The sequence below is a fragment of the Plecotus auritus genome (assembly GCF_963455305.1).
Source record: "Plecotus auritus genome assembly, chromosome: 6".
NCBI classification, from domain to species: domain Eukaryota; kingdom Metazoa; phylum Chordata; class Mammalia; order Chiroptera; family Vespertilionidae; genus Plecotus; species Plecotus auritus.
The window spans coordinates 30,095,152-30,117,496 of record NC_137773.1 but is presented as its reverse complement, the minus strand read 5'-3'; the positions used below and the strand labels follow the sequence as shown (position 1 = coordinate 30,117,496).

Genomic DNA, 22,345 nt, shown 5'->3' with positions numbered 1-22,345 from the left:
TTATTATTTCATCCATAGCTATTTCAGTATATATTTATAGAAGGTCATCACCCCTTTATTTTTTTATTTTTTTTAATATATTTTATTGATTTCTTACAGAGAGGAAAGGGAGAGGAGTTAGAAACATTGATGAGAGAGAAACATTGATCAGCTGCCTCCTGCACACCTCCCACTGGGGATGTGCCTGCAACCCAGGTACATGCCCTTAACCAGAATCGAACCCGGGACCCTTCAGTCCGCAGGCTGACGCTCTATCCACTGAGCCAAACCGGTCAGGGCAATTTATAGAAGGTCATCACCCCTTTAAAAACTAATAGCTTTATTGAGATATAATTCATATACCATACAATTCACCCATTTCAAGTATTCATTTCAACAGTTTTTAGTATGTTTGCAGATATATGTAATTATCACCACAGTTAATTTTAGAACATTTCTATCATTTTATAAAGAAATTTGGTTTCCTTTCCTATCACCTGCTTAATTGCCCCCCACACACACAACCCCCAATCATTAATCCTCTATCTCTATAGATTTGCCTATTCTGAACATTTCATATTAATGGAATCATACAATATGTGATCTTTCTGTGACTGACTTCTTTCACTCGGCATAAGGTTTTCATGGTTCCTCCACATTATAGCATGTGTCTCCTTCATCCCTTTCTGTGGCTGAATAATGTTCCATGTAGGAATTGAATGACTTCTATCACCAACTACCCAGAGTTTGACCCCACTTCACAGCTAAGAGCTGTGTAGATATAATGTAAAAAATAAGAATATTATCAGTCCATCATTATATTTTATGACCAAAATGTCTCTCACAGCAAGGCAAGCCGTGTTTGCAGTCTTTGTTCAGTCTTGTCAGGCTCCAAAATCAAGAGTGGCTTCTGCAATAAAAGACTTCAGCCTTTCAGGCATCTGGCATAATTGAGCTAAGGAACAATATCATCTTTTGTTCTGAGCCTCTTTCAAAGGGTTAGTGCAATATTGGATTTCTCTCATTGCGTAACCCACTTCTTTAGTCATTTACCCTCATTTTTTCCCATTTCACCCAAACTTTCCCACCTTTGGAAGAAATGTAAGGTTTAGCTATTATGCTGGTCCAGGTTGCTGGCAACAATACTAATCTAATAAGTGCCTCTCCCTCAGTATACTCCCTCTTATAAAGAGTAGGGTTACAGCCTTAGCCAGTTGGCTCAGTGGATAGAGCCTGGGCCTGTGGACCAAAGGGTCCCTGATTCGATTCAATTCTGGTCAAGGGCAGATACCTTGGTTGCAGTCTCCTCCCCGGTCAGGCCCTGGTCGGGGCTTGTGCAGGAGGCAACCAATCGATGTGTTTCTCTCACACATCGTGAGATGTTTCTCTGTCTTTCCCTCTCTCTTTCACTCTCCCTAAAAATCAATGGAAAAATATCCTCGGGTGAGGATTAACAACAACAACAAAAAAGTAGGGTTACAGAGAGACAGAACTAATGGCTATCTAAACCAGGCGTCCTCAAACTACGGCCCGCAGGCCACATGTGGCCCGCCAAGGACATTTATCCAGCCCGCCAGGTGCCGCTGCCTGTCCTGCTTAGCAGTTGACTCGTCCCGGGCCTGCAGTGCGCATAGGAATTTGTTCATAGTTTTTTTTTTAAACTATAGTCCGGCCCTCCAACTGTCTGAGGGACAGTGAACTGGCCCCCTGTTTAAAAAGTTTGAGGACCCCTGATCTAGACCATTATCTAGGCAACATAGCAACATTCACTGTCAACTCCAATTTTGTCAGAGGGGTTGAAAGCACATTCTATCTTATCATGTTCTTAGGAATCTATATATATAAAAGCCTAAGCGAGCCTTACAACTGAATGACCGTAACGACCGGTTGACCAGTCACATGACGCACACTGACCACCAGGGGGTAGACACTCAACTCAGGAGCTGGCCCCTGGTGGTCAGTGCACTCCCAGAGCCAACCTCCATGGCCAAGCGGCAGCATTGGCCTTCAGTGTCCATTCCTTCCACACCTGGCCTGGTGACCATCACTTCCTCTCCCAACCCTGCTGAGGCCTTTGGCCCTGGGCTGGGACGGGGAACTGGGAGTGGGTGGTGGCAGACGCAACCCCTTTCCCAGGGGGGCCAAGGGTCAGCTCCCTTTTCGGGGCTGGTGGCCAACCTCCTGTGTCCTGTTTCTCCCCCGGCCAGCAGGCCCCGATTGGCCCGGACCTGATCAGCCCTGATCGCTGACCAGGCCTAGGGACCCCACCCATGCATGAATTTGTGTACTGGGCCTCTAGTTCTGACATAAAGGCTTAAAGGTATGGTCACAGTTTCTTGCTTAGGGAGCATCCTGTTTCTGGTACCTGCAGATGCATTCCTGGTCCTGGGATTCTACATCAGGTGGGAAAAAAGAAAGTTGAGATGATAAGGGAAAGAATATTATAGTCATATCAGCATCTTCCCTCACCCTGTATTCCCCAGATCCCCCAGAAAAGTGGATAAATCTATCCAGTGAGGACTCTCATGTTGAGTATGAGCATACCCCCAGGAAAGCATGTATGTAAGCCCTTCCTGACTTTATCTCCTCTCCTCCCCCACATTTTAAACAACAAATATTTCAATTGCTCATTCTAATTCTCTATTAAACCATTACTCTGAGGATGATATACAACATAATATGTCTATTTGATGTGGAATCTCTTGACCTACTGCTGGACACTATGAGCTATAAAGTGAGGTTCTTGGTCTGAAGAAGGGTAACTTGATGTTCTCAACTGATACGTAATTTTTGCTCCAATCATCTAAACATTTGCAACTACAACTAGGTATGAAAATCCCAGTTCCTGTCAGGATCCACTTATAGCCCCCAGGGCTACTGGCTTTGGGTCAATGTAATCCATTTGCTAATTATGTGTAGGGGCTTCCCCCTGGGGAATCTACCCCAAAGCCACTTTACTTTTTAAAAAATATATCTTTTATTGATTTCAGAGAGGAAGTGAGAGGTAGAGAAAGATAGAAACAAAAATGATGAGAGAGAATCATTGATCAGCTGCCTCCTACACATCCCCTACTGGGGATTGAGCCCACAACCGGGCATGTGTCCTGACTGAGAATCGAATCATGACCTCCTGGTTCATAGGTCGATGTCGATGCTCAACCACTGGGCCACTTTAGTCTCCCTCTCTCTCTTGTTGGCAGACAGAACAGTTCTTGTTGGCATTTTTTGCTTCATTCAGCCCATCTCTGCATTACTGCAGCAGCCCCTTGTACACTCATTTCATGGACCCAGGTGACCACCTCAAGGGAGATACTAGGAAATCCACTCACTGGTTCCAACCACCTTCCAATCCTGGAAGACTGTTCTTCTGTTAGACATTGACATGTTTTACTTTAATGCATCCTTCAAATTTCCATAGTGGTTTCTATAGAGTTATGCCCCATATGGGCATCCCTTTAGTAGGCCAGTTTTCCATTGTCCTTCTACCTAACCATATGAGCAGGCCATTTCTTACTGACTTACGACACTGTTTTTCCTGAGTCAGTAAAAACCCAAACAAAGGGACAAACAGCCTGCATTTCAGCCTGCTGAGCTGATTTTTTACTTTCTTCAACCAGAGTGCTGGCCTTACAAACAAGACACTATATATGTTCACTTTGAAACTGCTATTATAAACCAAGCAGCTCCTTGCTGGTCAATAGAGAGCAGCTCATAGGAGACTGTCCAGGTGGTGAGAGAATCTGGTAGCTCCTCAGGTGGTTCCAAAGTCAATCCTAGGAGAAAAAGTATACCTGCTGCGGAATCTGATATTTCTTTGCATTCTCCCAATAGCATGTTCCTGCACAAACAATTTGCATCTTATTATGGAACTCTTCTGGGCACTGTCCTAATGAGCACTGTTCTACCCATTAGAAAATTTTATGGGGGCCGCCCAGCTGACAGACCTGTGCTTGCAGCGGGAGCTGTACGCGCACCGCCCTGCGGCCCCAGCATTGCGCCTGACTCGGATCCCTGGGGACGGAGATGGCCCTGCTGTGCTACAACCGGGGCTGCGGCCAGCGCTTCCATGCCGAGAGCAATTCCGAGATGCTTGCACATACCACCCAGGTGTACCAGTCTTTCATGATGCATTAAAGGGTTGATCTTGCTGTAAGAGAAGAACAACGGATTTTTCTGATTTTGTAAGCATTGTAGGCTGTACAAAAGGTAGGCATAATAGTGAAAAGCCACCTGAGCCAGTCAAACCTGAAGTCAAGACTACTGAGAAGGAAGAACTATCTGAATTGAAACCCAAATTTCAGGAGCACATCATTCAAGCCCCTAAACCAGTAGAAGCAATAAAGAGGCCAAGCCTAGATGAACCAATGACAAATTTGGAATTAAAAGTATCTGCCTCCCTAAAACAAGCACTTGATAAACTTAAACTGTCATCTGGGAATGAAAAAAAACAAAGAAGACAGTGATGAAATTAAGATTGGGACCTCATGTAAAAATGGAGGGTGTACAAAGACATATCAGGGTCTACAGAGTCTAGAAGAAGTCTGTGTAATCATTCTGGTGTACCTATTTTCCATGAAGGGACGAAATACTGGAGCTGTTGTAGAAGAAAAACTTCTGAATTTAATACTTTCTTAGCCCAAGAGGGCTGTACACATGTGGACGGCAAAAGATGCTGGAAAAAAGTTGTTCCATGTAGACATGACTGGCATCAAACTGGGGGTCAAGTCACAATTTCAGTATATGCTAAAAATTCACTTCCAGAACTTAGTCAAGTAGTAGCAAATAGCACATTGTTAAATGTGCACATTGTATTCGAAGGAGAGACGGAATTTCATCAAAATGTGAAATTATGGGGTGTGATTGATGTAAAGCGAAGTTATGTAACTATGACTGCAACAAAGATTGAGATCCCCATGAGAAAAGCTGAACCAATGCAATGGGCAAGCCTGGAACTGCAACCAAGAAGATAAAAAAGAATAAATTGAGAGGGAGTAAAAAGTTATTGCCTATTTCAGAATTCTTAAAAAAAAAAAAAAAGAAAATTTCATGGGTATGAGGATATTATGTGTATTTCATGTTTAAGATTATTTCCTGTTTTAGGTACAGGAGCAGTTTTAGTTAATGTGATTGCAAGCTAGTAATATTCCCTCAAATGGAAATTCTTTGATCCAGAGTCCCAGCAATCATCATTGAGAGGCATTCACGGACTTTTGCTTTAAGTTCTAATGTACACTCCACACAGGGCTATTATATAGAGAATTTGTCCCTAGTGGCACTCTAGCTTCCATTTCATACTGTTGGAAATTAACAACCTGTGTGGGCTCAGGCTGCTGTTCTATACCATGGATTACCTGTGGACACCCAGGAATCAAGGTTCCTTATTCCCCACCCTTTTATCCTTTCTCTTCCCAAACCAAATATTTCAGTGAGTCAGAGTTGTTCTAGCAAATTCCACTTCTCCTCACAACAACTATGTAGAGTTACACTAAACTTCACAGGTTAAGGGCACAGCCCTCCGCAAGACTGCTCTTATGTCATGCACCAGCTGCATGCTTGAGGGACCCCGGGCCATCCACACATCTGAGTAGGGAGGTTTTCACTACTCCCTCTGGATCAATAATTCACTAGAACAACTCACAGAACTCAGAATTGTCCCTATATCTACAATAAAAGTAAAACATTTATTTGTAGATATAAATATGAAGAAGCCAAAGGCAGAGACCCATAGGCTATCAGGGACCACCATGAATAACTGGCTAAATTTATTATGTAGAAATGGATATATAACATTTTGCTTATTTATCTATTGGTGAACATTTGGGTTGACTTCCACTTTAGGCTATTATGAGTAAACTAGAGGCCCAGTGCACAAAATTCATGCACGGGTAGGATCCCTAAGCCTGGCCAGCGATCAGGGCAGATAGGAGCCTTCTGGCTGACAGCTGGGGCCTCCCTTCCTTCCACCCCGCCCCCTGGTGGTCAGCGCACATCATAGCAAGCGATAGAACTCCCAGTCTCCTGGTCCAACCCCTGAGGGGACGATTTGAATATTAGGCTTTTATATATGTACTAGAGGTCTGGTGCATGAAATTCATGCGGGGGGGGGGGGCGTCCCCTCAGCCCAGCCTGCACTCTCTCCAATCCAGGACCCCTTGGGGGATATCTGACTGCTGGTTTAGGCCCGATCCCGGGGATCAGGCCTAAACTGGCAGTCGGACATCCCTCTCAGAATCCTGGACTATTGGCTCCTAATTGCTCACCTGCCTGCCTGACTGGTCACCCCTAACAGCGCCCCCCCCCCCACTGGCCTGATTGCCCCTCATTGCCTCTGCATGCCAGCCTGGTTGTCCCCCAACTACCCCCTCCCTGCCGGCCTGGTCGCTCTTAACTGCCCCCCCCCACCGGCCTAGTCATCCCTTACTGAACCCCCTGCCAGCCTGGTCACCCCTAATTGCCCCCCCTGCTGGCCTGGTCACCTCTTACTGCCCCCTTGCCGACCTGGTTGCCCCTAACTGTCCCCCCTGCCTGCCTGGTCACCCCTCACAGCCCCCCCACCAGCCTGGTTGCCCCACGCAGCCTGCATGTTCAGTCATTTGGTCATCCCTCACTAACCCCCCTGCCAGCCTGGTCATAGGCAGCCATATTGTGAGGGTGTGAGGGTTAATTTACATATTACCTCTTTATTATATAGGATATATAGATTTTGCTATGAGCTTTGCATGCAAGTTTTTGTGTGGACATATGTTTTCAAACCTAGGAGTGAAATTGCTAAGTCATTAGGTAATTCTATATTTAACTTTTTCTTTTTTAAAATTTATTTTAGAGAGAGGAAGGGAGAGAGAGAGAGAGAGAAGCATTGATGTGAGAGAGACACATTGATTGGTTGCCTCTATCAGGTGCTCCTACAGGGGTTGGGAAGAATCTGCAACCCAGATAATGTGCCCTTGACAGAGAATCGAACCTGCGACCCCTCGGTGTGTGGACTGAGGCTCTAACCACTGAACACACTGGCCAGGGCTGGATTTTTTTTTAATTGAGATGAAATTCACAATACATACAAGTAACCATTTTAAAGTGTATATATAGTTCAGTGACATTTAGTGTTTTCACAATGTTATGCAACTATCACTTCTCTCTAGTTTCAAAACTTTTCCATCACCCTCCAAAAATGCGTCATACTCATTAAGTAATCACTTCCCATTTCCCTGTCTCCCTTTTCCAGGTATCAGCTTTCTGTCGCTATAGATTTGCCTATTCTGGATATACTATCTGAAAGAAATTGTACAATATGTGACTTTTATCATCCAGCTTCTTTCACTTAGCATTAATTTTTGAGGTCTGTGAAAGTTGTTGCATAAATCAACATATGCCCCTTTTGACTGAATAATATCCCATTGTGTGTGTATACCACAATTTGTTTATCCATCATCCACTGATGGACATTTGGGTTTCTTCCACCTTTTAGTTATTATGAATAATGCTGTTACAAATATAAGTTTCTGTGTGGACTTACGTTTTTCTCTCTTTTTTTTATTGTTAAGAGAGAGAAAGAAAGGAAGAGAGAGAGAGAAATCACTGTGAGTGAGAAACATCAATGGTTGCCTCCCGGATGCACCCTGACCAGGGATCGGACCCCAGCCTAAGTATATGCCCTGACCTGGAATCAAACCCGCAACCTTTTGGTATAGGGATGATGCTTCAATCAACTGAGCCACCTGGCCAGGGCTATTTTTATTTTTCTTATTTTCATTTCTCTATGTCAGGGGTGGGGAATGTCTGGCTCTTCGGGCTTATAAGGCCAGAGAAGTAAGTAGGAGTGAGTTAATTAAATGTTTGACCAAATATAGCAGGCTAATGTTTAAGTTGATAATTTTGTATGGTCCGTGAATAATGTTATAAATATCCAAATGGCCCTTAGCAGAAAAAAGATTCCCCACCTCTGCTCTATGTGAACATATGTCTTTCATTTCATATTAAGGAATGGAATTGATGGGTCACATAGTATTTATATATTTAACTTTTTCAAAAAATATATTTTATTGATTTTTTAGAGAGGAAGTGAGAGGGCTAGAGAGTTAGAAACATCGATGAGAGAGAAACATCAATCAGCTGCCGGAATCGAACCTGGGACCCTTGAGTCCGCAGGCCAACGCTCTATCCACTGGGCCAAACCGGTTAGGGCTATATTTAACTTTTGATGAACCACCAAACTGTTTCCCCAGTGGCTGCACCATTTTGCATTCCCACAAGCCATGTATAAGGGTTCTTATTTTTCCACATCCTTGCCAACAGTTATTGTTATTTTTATTAGAGTCATACTGTAGGTGTGAAGTGGTACCTCCTTGAGTTTTTTATTTGTGTTTCCTTAATAGCCAATGATTTTGAGCCTCTTTCACATGCTTGTTGCCATTTGTATAGCTTCTTCATAGAAATATGTACTCAAGTTTTTTGCTCAGTTTTTAATTGTTGTTTGTCTTTTAGCATTTCACAAATGAATCATGATGTTGAGCATTTTTTCATGTGCTTGGCAGGCTTTTGTATAACTTCTTTGGGAAAATGCCCATTCACGTCTTTTCCCCATTTTTTATTTGGGTTGTTGGCTTTTTTATCGCTGAGTTGTAGGAGCTCTATATATATTATGGATACTAGACCATGATCAGGTATATAATTTTCAAATATTTTCTCCCACTTTTGTAGGTCGTCTTTTCATTATTTTGATAATATATTTTGATAAACAAAAGTTTTTAATTTTGATGAAATCCAGTTTATAATTTTTTTGTTACTCTTGATTTTGGTGTCATATCTAAGAATTCATTGCCAGGTCAGAGGTCATGAAGATTAATTTCTGTGTTTTCTTCTAAGAGCTTTACAGTTTTAGGTCTTATATTTAGTTATTTGGTCCATTTTGAGTTAATTTTTTATTATGGTCTGAGGTAAGGGTCCAACTTCATTCATCTGTGTCTGGATATCCAGGTGTCCCAGTGCCATTGGTTAAAAAGATTAGCCTTGCCCTAACCGGTTTGGCTCAGTGGATAGAGCGTCGGCCTGCAGACTGAAGGGTCCCGGGTTCGATTCCGGTCAAGGGCATGTACCTTGGTTGCGGGCACATCCCCAGTGGGGGGTGTGCAGGAGGCAGCTGATCGATGTTTCTCTCTCATTGATGTTTCAAACTCTCTATCCCTCTCCCTTCCTCTCTGTAAAAAATCAATAAAATTTATAAAATAATAAAAAAAAAAGATTAGCCTCTCCATACTGAATTTTCTTGACATCCTTGTCAAAATCAGCTGTCCAGCCCTAGCTGGTTTGGGTCAGTGGATAGAACATCAGCCTGCGGACCGGGTTCTATTCTGGTCAAGGGCACATACTGTGGTTGCAGGCTCTTCCCCGGCTGAGGCCTCTGGTCAGGCATGTGCAGGAGGCAACCTATTGATGTGTTTCTTGCACATCAATATTTCTCTGTCTTTCCCTCTCTCTTCCACTCTAAAAAGTCAGTGGAAAAATATCCTCAGGTGAGTTTAAAAAAACAAAAAGCTGTCCATAGAAACATGGGTTTATTTCTGGACTCCACTTCTCTTCTGCTGGTCTCTGTTCTTATTCCAGTACAACACTGTCGTGTGTGTGTGTGTGTGTGTGTGTGTGTGTTAGAGTACATTTATTAAAGCTGGGGACCATGAAACAAGGAAGGACCTAGGTTAGAAAAGCAACAAGAGAAAGACTAGAAAGGTCTGCTTTGGGGAAGAAGTGAGCCAAAGTGGGGCTGCTGTCAGCTCACTGGAAAGTTGGAGAAAAGGGGTCCTTGGAGACAGGTTCTGGGGGTTAACATGGGATGAGCTGCCACTGCCCATGGCTCCCCTAGTTGCAAGTCTTGTGGGGACTTTATATTTTTGAAAAAGAAAATTCACTCGAAAAGGAGATTCAAGTGGGTGTGCCCCAAGGACGGTATGCCAATACTGTCTTGATTACTGTTGCCTCACAATAACTTTTGAAATCCAACTTTGTTCTTTTATAAAATTGTTTCATCTATTCAGCATCTTTTTAAATCCATATGAACTTTAGAATCATCATTTCAATTTATACAAAAAGTCAGCTTAGATTCTTTTTTTTTAATTTTTTATTGATTTCAGAGAGAAAGAAAGAAGGAGAGAAAGATAGAAACATCAATGATGAGAGAGAATCATCAATCAGCTGCCTTTTGCATGCCCCACACTGGGAATCGAACCCTCAACCTGGGCATGTGCTCTGACGGGGAATCAAACTGTAACTTCCTGGTTCATAGGTCAATGCTCAACCACTGAGTCATGCCAGCCAGGCTCAGATTCTTATAAAAAATCTCAGCTTAGATTCTTATAAAAATTTTATTGAATCTGTGTAGATCAATTAGGAGAGAATTGACATCTTAACAATATTAAGATCCCAAAACATGGAATGTTATTCTATTTATTTAGATCTTCCTTAATTTCTTTCAACAATATTTTGCAGTTTTAGAAGTGTAAGTTTGCTTTTCTTTTGTTATATTTACTCCTAAATAAATTCTTTTTTATGTTATTGTGAATGGAATTTTAAATGCTCATTTTCAAGATGTTCATCGCAAGTATAAACCAACTTTTCATTACTGGGATAAATCTCGTTGGTCATGGTGTATAATTCTTCTTATGCATTGCTGGAGTTGATTTCTAGTATTTTTGTTGAGGGTTCCTGCATCCACATTCATGAGCGATATGGGACTGAAATTTTCTTTTCTTGGATGTCTTTATCAAGCAGTCTTTCTTATTATACATAACCCACAATATCATACCTATCATACACTATACCATACTGAAAAAGGAAACTAGGAAAAATTTTAAATATTAAAATATCAAAGTCATTGTTCAAGTTTCTTTAACTCAAGTCATTCTAAGTGGCTCATAAAGGGCTTCTCATGATCTAGAGAATGAGGGTGGTCTGAGCATTAGAAGAAGTGGCAGGGGGGTTGTGTTGCAGAGAACAAAAATGCTTGACTCCGGGTACAAGGATTTCTGAGGAAATGAACTGATGTCTTGGTGGTTCCAGATGGCAGGATAGGAATAAAAGAGGAAGCTATAAGGAGACTGATTCTGGCTCAGAAAACAAAGTTCTATGATCTCCAATTCTACCCTTGCAGTATAAAACTTGTTACACCACACCGGATATCCGATCTCATTGTGCCATGTGGAAGTGCATGCCTTGCTTCTCTTAGTTCAGCACCACTCCTTGTCTCACTTCCTTCCCTGTGTAGGGCACATTTTTCAGCCTTGCCCTTAGTACAACTTGCTCAATCTTTAGGCCTCACTTGGGTTGCCCTGTGCACCCATCCCCAATTTTGAATGAATCCTGCCTCTAGGCTATCAGATAAAAAACAATACTACATGCCTTGCAACTGGAACCACAACACGTATGCTATGGCCTCCAACCTCAGTTTAGGCAAATCTTTTTATTTGATTTTAGTGAAGTACATCAGTGTTTTCTCAACTCATGGCAGCAATAAAGCCCTCAGCCTACTCCTCTCATTCATTCAATCAATTATTTTATAAAGGTTTATGGAGCACCTGCTGTATGCCAGGCACAGAATTGAACAAGATTGGCACAACTGTAGCTCTTGTGGAGGTTTCAGCACAGTATTGAACAACAACAACAACAAGATTTAAATAAAGAAGATGATTTCCATGTGAGACCAAAGCTATGAAGAAAATGATGAGGTATGAGGCGCTCCTTCATATAAGGTGACATTTGAGTTGAATCCTGAATAATGAGAAGGTGCCTGCCATTTGAAGATCTGTATTTAGAGTTTCAATATCATAGAAGTTCCATAGACTCCTGCTACCACAATGACCCACCAATATCTCTGCCCAGATATCCTGCCTTCTAGCCTGGACTATAAGTTGATTGCTTCTAGGCTTGCACTAAGGCTAACCTCTCTACTGGTGAATTAGGTACCATGCCCTTTTATCTACTCAAAGGACAGTCCTCCAGCATGACTCTCTTCTTTCTCCTGAATCATCAAGTTTTCCTTCTCTACTAGATTATTCCCATCTGCACATAGCCATGCTATTTCTCTCATCTTAAAAACCAATGAGCCTTAGCCCATTTGGCTTAGTGGATAGAGCATCAGCCTGTGGACTGAAGGGTCGAAAGTTCAATTCCAGTCAAGGGTATGTACCTCTATTGTAATCTCGACTACTGGCCCTGGTCGGGGTGTGCAGGAGGCAACCAATCAATGTGTCTCTCTCACATCAATGTTTCTCTCTGTGTGTCTCTCCCCCTCTCTTTCACTCTCTCTAAAAACCAATGGACAGTATCCTCAAGTGATGATTAACAAAAACAACAACAAAAGCCAATGAACATACACTGCCTGATGTGGCTTAGTTGATTGGGTGTTGTCCCATGCACCAAAGTTTGCCCTGTTTTGATTCCCGGTCAGGTTGTGGGCTTGATCCCTGATAGGGGTTGTATAAGAGTCAGCCAATTGATGTTTCACTCTCACGTCAACATTTTTTTTTCTCTCTCTTCCTTCCTCTCTCTCTAAAAATCAATTAAAAACAAACAAACCAGTGAACATAGCATACTCAATAGTGAAAGACTGAAAACTTTCCCTCTAAGGTCAGAGGAGAGAGATGGCACATATTTAAGTGTTTCTCAACCTTTCTGTGGCATGAGACCAAGTTTTTGTTTTAAAGTTCCAATCCATTGCAGATAATACTTTTGTAAAATATAATAGAAATATTGCTGCAGTGTGAAATTTTATAAAGTTTTATAATACTTATTCTTGATTTTTTTTACTTATCTCTCATAGTGCAGTAATAAACAATTTGCAGACTGGCCTTGCTTTGGACCATATTTTGAGTAGCATTGCTTTACAAGGCCCTATGATCTGGCCCTGCCACTCTTCAATTTCTTACCATTCTTCCCACCACCTCTGCTTACTCTCTTTCAGCCACACTGACCTCCTTATAGCTTTCTTGAACATTTCAAAGACCTCAGAATGTTTGTATTTGCTTCGCCCCCACCCCCCCCCGCATATTCTCAAGCTCTCTCTCCCAATTCACTTGTGTATCTGTACAAAAATCCTCTATCAGAGAGAAGCCTTCCCTAACAATCCTATATAACATATCAATACTCAACACTCTGTCTCCTTTCTCTTCATAGCACTTGTCAAAGTCTGATATATGTTTATTATCTTCCTCTCACCCCCATCAGCCAACTGGAATCTGAACTCCGTACAAACAAGAACTTCTGCTTTATTCCTGCAATATTCACAGGGTTTAACCTAGTGCCTGACACGTATAAGCACTTGAATGAATGCTTCAGCTTCCATCACCATGGTCTTCAGCCCTACCTAATCAGCTATAATTCCCAGATTTGGCCATGTAATTTCAGATTTCTGAGCCTTTTCACATGCTGTCCGTGTTTGCTTGGGATGTCCTTCCTGAGAAAATGGCAGGCACCTCTCAAGACCCACATTAAATGCCTTGCCTTCTGTACAGCCTTCCAGAGGACCACACCTTCCCTCAAAGAGTTGATCCTTCCCACTCACTGAATCACAACTACCTTTTGTGTATGACTCTTTTACTGGATTGAGAATTCCCCAAGGGCATGGATGTTTCTGACGTATGTTTGTTACACCAGGCTCCCAGCACAGGGCCTGAGGTGAAACAGGGGCTCTATAACTGTTTGGTAAAGAGCTATTCAATGTAAGATACTGCTTAAGGTAGTTAACTCTCTGATACTAGAAATGTCCCAACAGGCTGGATAAAGTCCCCTTTAGGATACTCCAGTGGGTTTTCCTGACTGAGGTTGGCAGTTTATTTAGCTGTTCCGAGGATTCTTTGAGTCTATGGTTGAGTGACCCACGAAACACTCCCATCAATGTTAATTTTCATTCTCCATTCCTATCAGTGTGGTTCTGGACACTGGAGTGAGGCAGGCTGGAGGGCTGTGCTTGCATTTGCATGCCTCCTCCCACCCTGTGAGGCAGGTATCTAGTCTCCTAGATTTCATGAACAAGGAAGTCTTAGAAAGAACAGCACCTCTTGGTTGATGTCCTGGGTCTCAGATAATGTGGATCAGGGGCACATCTCGTTAATTGCCTTGTGATGGATCTAAGAAGCTGTGAAGGTCTAAGATGTTACTCTATTTGCAAATCAAAGAGCCAGCCTGAAACAGTTATACAGTACACACGTATGCTAACACAATCACAAAACCTCTGTTTCTGAGATGGACTGTTTAATGACAGCATCTTGCATCACTTCCCCATGCTCAAATTCCTCATCACATGACACAGTGGAAGCCACAGCAGGAGAGAAATCTTAAAATTATGAAACTCAGAGTTTATGTAGACCGCTGACATAGCTGTTCCTCCTCTCTCAGAGACACAGAGAAAGAGAGAGTAAGTGAGAAAGAGACAGCAAATGGCTCTGGGTTTTAACATTTTTGTAAGGGACTAGCTGGCTCATGGAAAATGCGGAGGGATGAATGCATCTTCCTAGCTATATTTACTATTCCAACACCCTTTAACACAAGCACCAGTATTCTGCTCAGAAAGCCTGGATTGCACAGAAACTCCTTATTTCTTCTACACAGCCCCAGACAGGCAACGTTTCCCTGCCCCTCTGCCCCTGAAGTCCTTTACTTAGACAGGTGTGGTTTCTGAGGAGTTGGGATAAAGAAAGTCTCAGTATAATGGATTCCCCATCCAACACTGTGCCCAACACATAGCAGACACGCAGCAAACACCTGTTCAGTGAATGACAAGGACTGTTGTTTAAGATTTTAATGAATAGGGGGCAGAGAAGTGGTTGGTTGAGAGGTCTGGAGGAGGATCCTCCGGAACTAGGGCAATCTGAGCCAAACCATTCTTCTCTCCTGAGCCTTAGGCCAAGGACCTGGCCCCTTGAAGCAGCACCATAGTTCCTGACACCCCCAGGGCCTGAATCAAATGCTCACAGGCTGTGACCACACCAGAGTTCTTCGGGTCCTGAAAGGGATTCCCGGCCAGGGTCAGGTCCCTCACCTTGGGCAGCTCATCTGGCCGCGGCTCTCTGCTCAGCCTGTTGCAGCTGAGATCAAGCGCGTTGAGCTCGGCCGGCAGTCCTATAGGCACCTGCTCCAGGCCAGCGAATGACAGGTTGAGAGAGCTCAGAGCGCTCGGCCAGATGCACCTGGGAGCGTCAGGTGCCCCGGCGCGCAGCCTGTTGTGGCTGAGGTCTAAGTGGTGCGGTTGCACACCTGCCGCCGCCAGCGCCGCGCACACGCCGCTGGGAGTCTGCATCCCAGTGTTGCGAAGCGCTAGCTCCTGGAGGGCCGGGAACTTGTTCCGACAGAGAGCCGCAGTCAGTCCGCGCTCGTCCAGTCCAGGATTGTCAGACAGGTCTAGGGTGGTGAGGGAGGTGAAGGTGCGGAGGTCTGCGCAGGAAAAGGCGAGCGAGTGTGCTTGCGCAATGTTCAATACTTTGAGGCCCGGCTTGAGCCACAGCTGCAGTTCTGCCAGCCAGGCACTCCCTGCTGCCCACGACACATTACGGATACTGAGGGTGGAAAGCGCAGGTCCAGTGGCTTCCAGAGGCGGTGGCGGCGTCGGGCCGATTACTTCCAAGTCCTCGAGGGTTAGTTGGTTGAGGCGGGAGGACCCAAGCCCACGAAGGAGGGAGAACAGAAGCAGAGCAGGAACCTGTGCAGCACCCACCGTGAGTCGCCGCAAACGCAGAGCCTTGACCACGTCAGCGTACTGCTTCGGGTTGGTGTCAGCGAACTTGACAAACTCTTTCAGGCTGCGGCCACCGCCACGGATCTCCACCTCCACGGCACTCACACACTGGTAGGCGCTGGACCAGTCGGGCTCCGGATCCGTGAAGTTGCAGGCGCAACGGAAATCGTCGTCGTCCACCTCGCAGGGCTCTGGCGTGGTCGCCCAGACGTGAAGCAGTGGCAGCAGCAGCAGCAGCAGCCGCCGACAGGGCGCACGCACCTGCGAAGAGAGCGGAGGTCAAGGCGGCCCCAGCGGTCCCTGGGATTCTTCGAGTAGCCCCTGTTCGGCCCCAAGACCGTACACTCACCATGGTCGATAGGTCCTCAGAGCCTCTGCGATAGGTCCTCAGGGCTCTGGGAAGGGCTCTGGCTTCTTTCCTGTATGGCAGCACTCGCCGGCTTCCAGGCTCCACACGCCCTTTGGCAGCCTCTGAGAGTTTTTGTAACCCCAGGAACGTCACTGTGTTCCCTCCTCTGTGAACCCTGGTCACTCCCCACATCCCTTCACCACTCTATTCATTAACCTCGGAAATTTTGCAACGAAGGATGTTGCTGGGAGGAGGGGCGTAACAGGAAGGATCCCGCAGGACCTCTAGTGTGCTCTGCCCCAGGCAGTCTTGATGACTCAGGAGCCCGAGGCTTGTCTGGTGGATTTGGAGAAAGGAAGATCCCCAGTGCTTCCCACCAGGATCCTTTTAAATATATATATATATATATATATATATATATATATATATATATATATATATATATATATATATTTCAAAGAGGAAGAGAAAGATGGAAACATCAATGATGAGAGAGGATCATTGATCAACTGCCTCCTGAATGTCTGTGGATCAAGACTGAAACCCGGGGGTATGCACTGAGGGGGAATCCAGCCCTGACTCCTAGTTCATAGGTGGATGCTCAACCACTGAGCCTGGCTGGCCCAGCCCACCAGGACTCTTGCCTCCCCTGCCTATATCCCACGACTCAATCTGGGTAGTTTCCTTGACTTTTCCCTAGTCTTGGTGGTTACTATTAACCTCCTGTTGTCCAAGTCCAATACCCTGATTATCATTGGGTATTTAGCTGGATATTTTGTGGAAGAGACTGCAAACTTCAACTATTGACTCGAAGGGCTGGAAATTAAATTCAAGAGAAGGAAGTTTATCTGAAGAACAACTCTCCTTCCTTTTTTTTTTTTTTTCTGACTTGTTCTTTGTTTAACTTTGTTGATTAAGAAAGTTATAGCTTTTGCCCTGGCTTGTGTGGCCCAGTTGGTTGAGTGTTGTCCCCAGTTTGATTCCTGGTCAGGGCACATACCCAGGTTGCAGGTTTGATCCCTGGTGAGGGAGACAACTGGTTGTTTCTTTCTGGTCACTCCCACCTCTCCTATATAATAAAAGACTAATATGCAAATTGTCTCCTCCACTGAGAGTTCAACCAGGGGGCAGGGCCCGCCCGCCAACAGCCTGCAGCACCGCCCCCTGACCAGCCCTGCCCCCGATAGGTCCCCGCCCCCCCCCCAATGGGGGTGGCTAGACCCCACCCATGCACAAATTCGTGCACTGGGCCTCTAGTAATAAATAATACAGTTCTAGGTTTTAAGCTCTGGCTGAGTAGTTCAGTTAAAACATCATCTGGATAAGCCAAGGTTCCAGGAGATAAAGCAATACAAGAATCAACCAATGAAGGCATAAATAAGTGGAACAACAAATCAATGCTTCTCTCTCTCTCTCTCAAATAAATGTGTTTTTTTAATTGAAAGTAATAGCTTTCCTAAGTAGACGTGTTTAATAGAAACACATTAGCCAAGCAACTTGTACTCTTATAGTTTTCATTCCCCCATCCTGCAATTGAGAAACTAGATATTTATAACACAACTAGAGGCCAGGTGCATGAAATTCATGAACGGGAGGGGAGGTCCTTCGGCCCGGCCTGCACCCTCTCCCAATCCAGGATCCCTCAGGGGATGTCTGCCTGCCTGCGTGATCACCCCTAACCACTCGCCTGCCTGCCTGCCTGATCGCCCATAACCACTCTGCCTGCCTGCCTGATCGTCCCTAACCCCTCTGCTGCCTGCCTGATCATCCCTAACCCCTCTGCCTGCCTGCCTGATCGCCCCTAACCACTCTGCCTGCCTGCCTGATGCCCCTAACTGCTCGCCTACCTGCCTAATCATTCCTAACCACTCGCCTGCCTGCCTCACTGCCCCTAACTGCCTCTGCCTGCCTGCCTCATCGCCCCTGACTGCTTGCTTGCCTGCCTGATCACCCCTAACTGCCTCTGCCTTGCCCCCCGCCCCCCCCTCCCCCCCCCCCCCGCTGTGGCTTCATCCAGAAGGACAGCCGGAATGATGTCCGGAAGGTTGTTTGGCTGTCTGATCTAATTAGCATATTATACTTTTATTATTATAGATTTTCCCACTTTCACCTAGTTCTCCCTTGCCTTCCCCCAACACAATTCCTGTATCCTAGGAAGGAAGGGATGGACAATGTTAAGTGAGGATTAATTAGTAATTCACTTGTTTTGACAAGAAAAAGAAAAAGTATCCCAGAGGGTGGGGTAGGGTTTATTCTTTGACAAGAGAAAAATTCTGAAATGATCTAAATAAAAACTTCAGTGACCAGAGAGTGAGAGAAAGCGACAGGAATAGTTAACTAGTTAATAGCTATGGACCAAATAACAAAAGACTGCTCACACTCCTGAATGTGTGCTGGAGTTTTGAATGAACCTCCAGGTGCCTATTCAACCAGTAGACCATTGCACCCTGCATACACATGAACATTTAGAACTGTTGTTTGTAACCAAGCAAAAGAAGTACATATTTTGCCCTGGCAGGGTGGCTCAGTTAGTTGGAGTGTCTTCCCATACAACAAAAGGTTATGGGCTTTATTCCCAGTTAGGACATTTACCTAGGTTGTGGGTTTGATTCCTGGTTGAGGCGTGTGGGAGAGGCAACCTGATTGATATTTCTCTCGCTTTCTTTCATTCTCAAAATCAATCAAAATATATCCTGAGGTGAGGATTTATTTATTTACTAGAGGCCCAGTGCATGAATTCGTGCATGGGTGGGGTCCGGCTGGCCTGCCCCATGGGGGCCCATTGAGCTGGGCCAGCCAGGGGGAGGGGCTGCAGGCAGTTGGCCAGCCAGCCCTACCACCGATCGGGGTGTTGGGGCAAGCTAGCCAGGCGGGGGTGGGGAGCTGATCAGGGCCCGGATCAGGCTGGTTGACAGCCACAGTGTGCATCATAGCCACCGGTCATTCTGGTTGTTCCTCCATTCCAGTCACTGGACTTATATATATAGAAGATTTTTTAAATATATTTTTATTGACTTCAGAGAGGAAGGGAGTGAGAGATAGAAACATCAGTGATGAGAGAGAATCACTGATCATCTGCCTCCTGCATGCCCCCTACTGGGAATCACGCCTGCAACCCAGGCATGAGCCCTTGACTGGAATTAAACCAGGACCTTTTAGTCCACAGACTGACAATCTATCCACTTGCCAAACCAGCTAGGGCTGAGGATTTTTTTTTTTAATCAGTAAATATTTCTTTTTTACAGACTGTGCACCTTATCATAGAACTGCCTCCACTTCACCTTTCCTCACCTCCCCTTATCTATAACCAATGTAAATTCTTTTATTAAAAATATATTTTTATTGATTTGAGGCAGGGGGAGAGGGATAGAGAGATATAAACATCAACCAGAGAGAAACATCATAATCAGCTACTTCCTTCATGCCCCCTACTGGGGATCCAGCCCAACCCAGGCACGTGCCTTACCAGGAATCCTAGTTCAACTCTCAACCACTGAGCTACACTAGTCAGGCCCAATGTAAATTCTTTTAAACAACTTACATCTTTGTTCCCCAAAACATAATGTACAAAAGAGCCTGTCAACTCCAGGATAATGGACATGTTGCCTTCTCCACCTAGCCATACTGCCGGTGGTTTAGACTTCATGCCCCAGGGCCTGGTCCTTTTCTGGCTAGCATATGGTTAAAAAAAACCCAAAAAACAAAAACCTTTATTTTGAAAAAGCTTTTAGTCCTAGCTGGTTTGGCTCAGTGGATAGAGCATCAGCCTTCGGACTGAAGGGTCCCAGGTTCCATTCCAGTCAAGGGCACATGCCTGGGTTGCAGGCACGAGGAGGCAGCCAATCTTTCTCATCATTGATGTTTCTCTCTCTCTCCCTCTCCCTTCCTCTTTGAAATCAATTAAAAATATTTTTTAAAAAACCTTTACAAAATAAATAAAATAAAAAAGCTTTCAGCCATGGAAGTTTTTTTTTTGTTAACACTTTTACAATGTTCCTCCCAGTTCTCCACCTTCTAATTTCTGGGTAAAGAGCTTATATGAAAAATGTTTGAATTCTTTTATTTTCCAGAAATAGCTTCATATCCATCCCCAATCAAAACAAGGAGGCCTCATTTCCCCCTGTGTGTCCTGTTGGAAATGCCCTGATATCCTGAGCCATGCCCAAGGCCAGGCCAGGTTGTAGTAGGCAGTTAGACAGATGCAAGCAGAGCAAGGACTATGGTCCAGGTACAGAAAGCTCCATAGGGTGGAAAGCCCCAGTGCCTAGCAATGGGCAATTGTAAGGTGAGACCTCATCTGCAGGATGACCTTTTCTCCCTTAGCATATCACTGGCCATGTGGTTTGGACCCCCTGACCTTTCCTCCCTAGAGATAACATCTAGACCTCAGTTTTATTTCAGCTCCAGACAGCAAAACCGGACAAGTAATACTATGGCTAACCTTAGGACCAGCTGCATTGAATAAAGACCCTCCTGCCCTGGTGCTGACCAATCAATAGAGATCTAGACCTTGAAAGGAAACACCTGGAAAACTGCTGAATATGCTAGTGAGATCTTCCCCTGGGACCTCCCCTAAAATCTTCATCCTAAAACCCTTAGGACAGAGGACCCAGTGCGCTCTCCCTCCTAGGAACATGCCAGGGCCTTTCCCTTCCCACTCCCCTACCCATTCCCCAGGCATGTCACCTTTACCTTCCTCACTTCTAAGTTCTAAGGGCCCTTTCTTTTACCTCTATAACTTGTTTCCTAAGCCCATTTCTTCTACAAATTACTTCTACTTCTGTGATTTTCTAAATGAATGTTCTCTTATAGTTTGAGTCTTGGCTCTGAATTCTTTGATAGCCAGAACTCAAGTACCAAGGTTGCTGAACCCAAGTCTAGTCTGACCCCACTGGTCTAACACCTGGTGCTGTTCTCGCTGCCCCCAAGATGATAACATAGCTCAGTGTTAAATACACTAACCCTGCAGTACACTGACCCTGCTCAGACAGCCAGGCATGGAATCCCAGATTCATGAGGTTGTCAGACTTGGGCAAGTTTCTGGACCTCAGATTTCTGAACTTCTGCTATTTTTTGTTTTCATTGCTTTTTAGAGAGAGTGGAAGGGAGGGAGGAAAGTAGAGAGAGAAAGAAATATCAATGTGAGAGAGATACATTGACTGGTTGCCTCCCACACGTGCCCCAACTGGGCAGGATAGAAGCCAGGTACATGCCCTTGACTGGGAATTGAACCCTCACAACTCTGCTCTAACTGCTGACCCACACCAGCCAGGGCAAGGAACACCTTTTAAAACTCACCAGTGTTGCCCTAGTCAGTGGTTGGCAAAATCATTAGTCAACAGAGCCAAATATCAACAGTACAACGATTGAAATTTCTTTTGAGAGCCAAATTTTTAAAACTTAAACTTCTTCTAACGCCACTTCTTCAAAATAGACTCGCCCAGGCCATGGTATTTTGTGGAAGAGCCACATTCAAGGGGTCAAAGAGCCGCATGTGGCTTGTGAGCTGCAGTTTGCCAACCACGGCCCTAGCTGATTTGGCTCAGTGGATAGAGCAAGGGCCTACAGACTGAAGGGTCCCGGGTTCGATTCCAGTCAAGGGCACATGCCTGGGCTGTGGGCTCGATCCCCAGTAGGGGGCGTTCAGGAGGCAGCCAATCAATGATTCTCTCTAATCATTGATGTTTCTATCTCTCTCTCCCTCTTCCTTCCTCTCTGAAATCAATAAAAATATATATTTTTAAAATAATAAAACTCACCAATGTTGGGCTCAGCCAGTGTGGCTCAGTGGTTGAGTGTGGAGCCATACACCAAGAGGTCACTGGTTTGAATCCTGGTCAGGACACATGCCCAGGTTGCCAGCTCGATCGCCAGTAGGGAGCGTGCATTGAGGCTTCAGATGGATGTTGGTTGATGTTGATTGTCTCTCATGATGTTTCTATTTCTCCCTCTCCTTTGCTCTCTCTCTCTAAATTAAATTAAAAAAAATTTTAAACTCACCAGTGTTTCCCCAGTACCTAGTAAATCAGTGGCGCTCAAAACTTGGTGAATTACTTTATTCTAAAAATAATGCTACTCACTTTTTTTAAATTTCTTTATTGAATAAGGTATTACATATGTATCCTCATCCCTCCATTAACCTCCAACCCCCCCCCCCCACTCAAGCCCTCATCCCCCAGTGCGACTCTCTTTTGTGCAGACCAGTGAAATAATTATATTTGTCTCATTTTCCTCAGCGTAAAATGGGTATAATTGTTATCGTGAACATTCATCTACGCGAAAGGTGCTGGTTGAGGTAG

The 22,345-nt window shown here is 44.7% G+C and overlaps 1 protein-coding gene and 1 pseudogene across 2 annotated transcripts; one reads left to right on the top strand and one right to left on the bottom strand.

Moving 5' to 3' along the window:
* The first annotated feature begins 3,879 nt into the window (after positions 1–3,879).
* LOC308252136 (cysteine and histidine-rich domain-containing protein 1-like) lies at positions 3,880–5,040 on the top strand (annotated as a pseudogene). Its single transcript has one exon. The product of its transcript is annotated as a cysteine and histidine-rich domain-containing protein 1-like (transcript).
* Positions 5,041–14,203: 9,163 nt separating this feature from the next.
* CD14 (CD14 molecule) lies at positions 14,204–16,259 on the bottom strand. Its single transcript, XM_080674310.1, has 2 exons — positions 16,047–16,259; positions 14,204–15,958 (listed from the first exon to the last, which is right to left on the bottom strand). The coding sequence occupies exons 1-2, from the start codon at positions 16,236–16,238 to the stop codon at positions 14,864–14,866; spliced, it is 1,287 nt and encodes a 428-aa protein (XP_080530436.1). The 5' UTR covers positions 16,239–16,259; the 3' UTR covers positions 14,204–14,863.
* Positions 16,260–22,345: the final 6,086 nt, after the last annotated feature.

Excerpts from the sequence above, each read along its gene's own strand:
- CD14 (XM_080674310.1), bottom strand. The coding sequence starts at position 16,238 with ATGTGGGGAGTGACCAGGGTTCACAGAGGAGGGAACACAGTGACGTTC. Across the intron at positions 15,959-16,046 it reads CTGAGGACCTATCGACCATG|GTGCGTGCGCCCTGTCGGCG; the intron begins GTGAGTGTACGG and ends CTCTCTTCGCAG.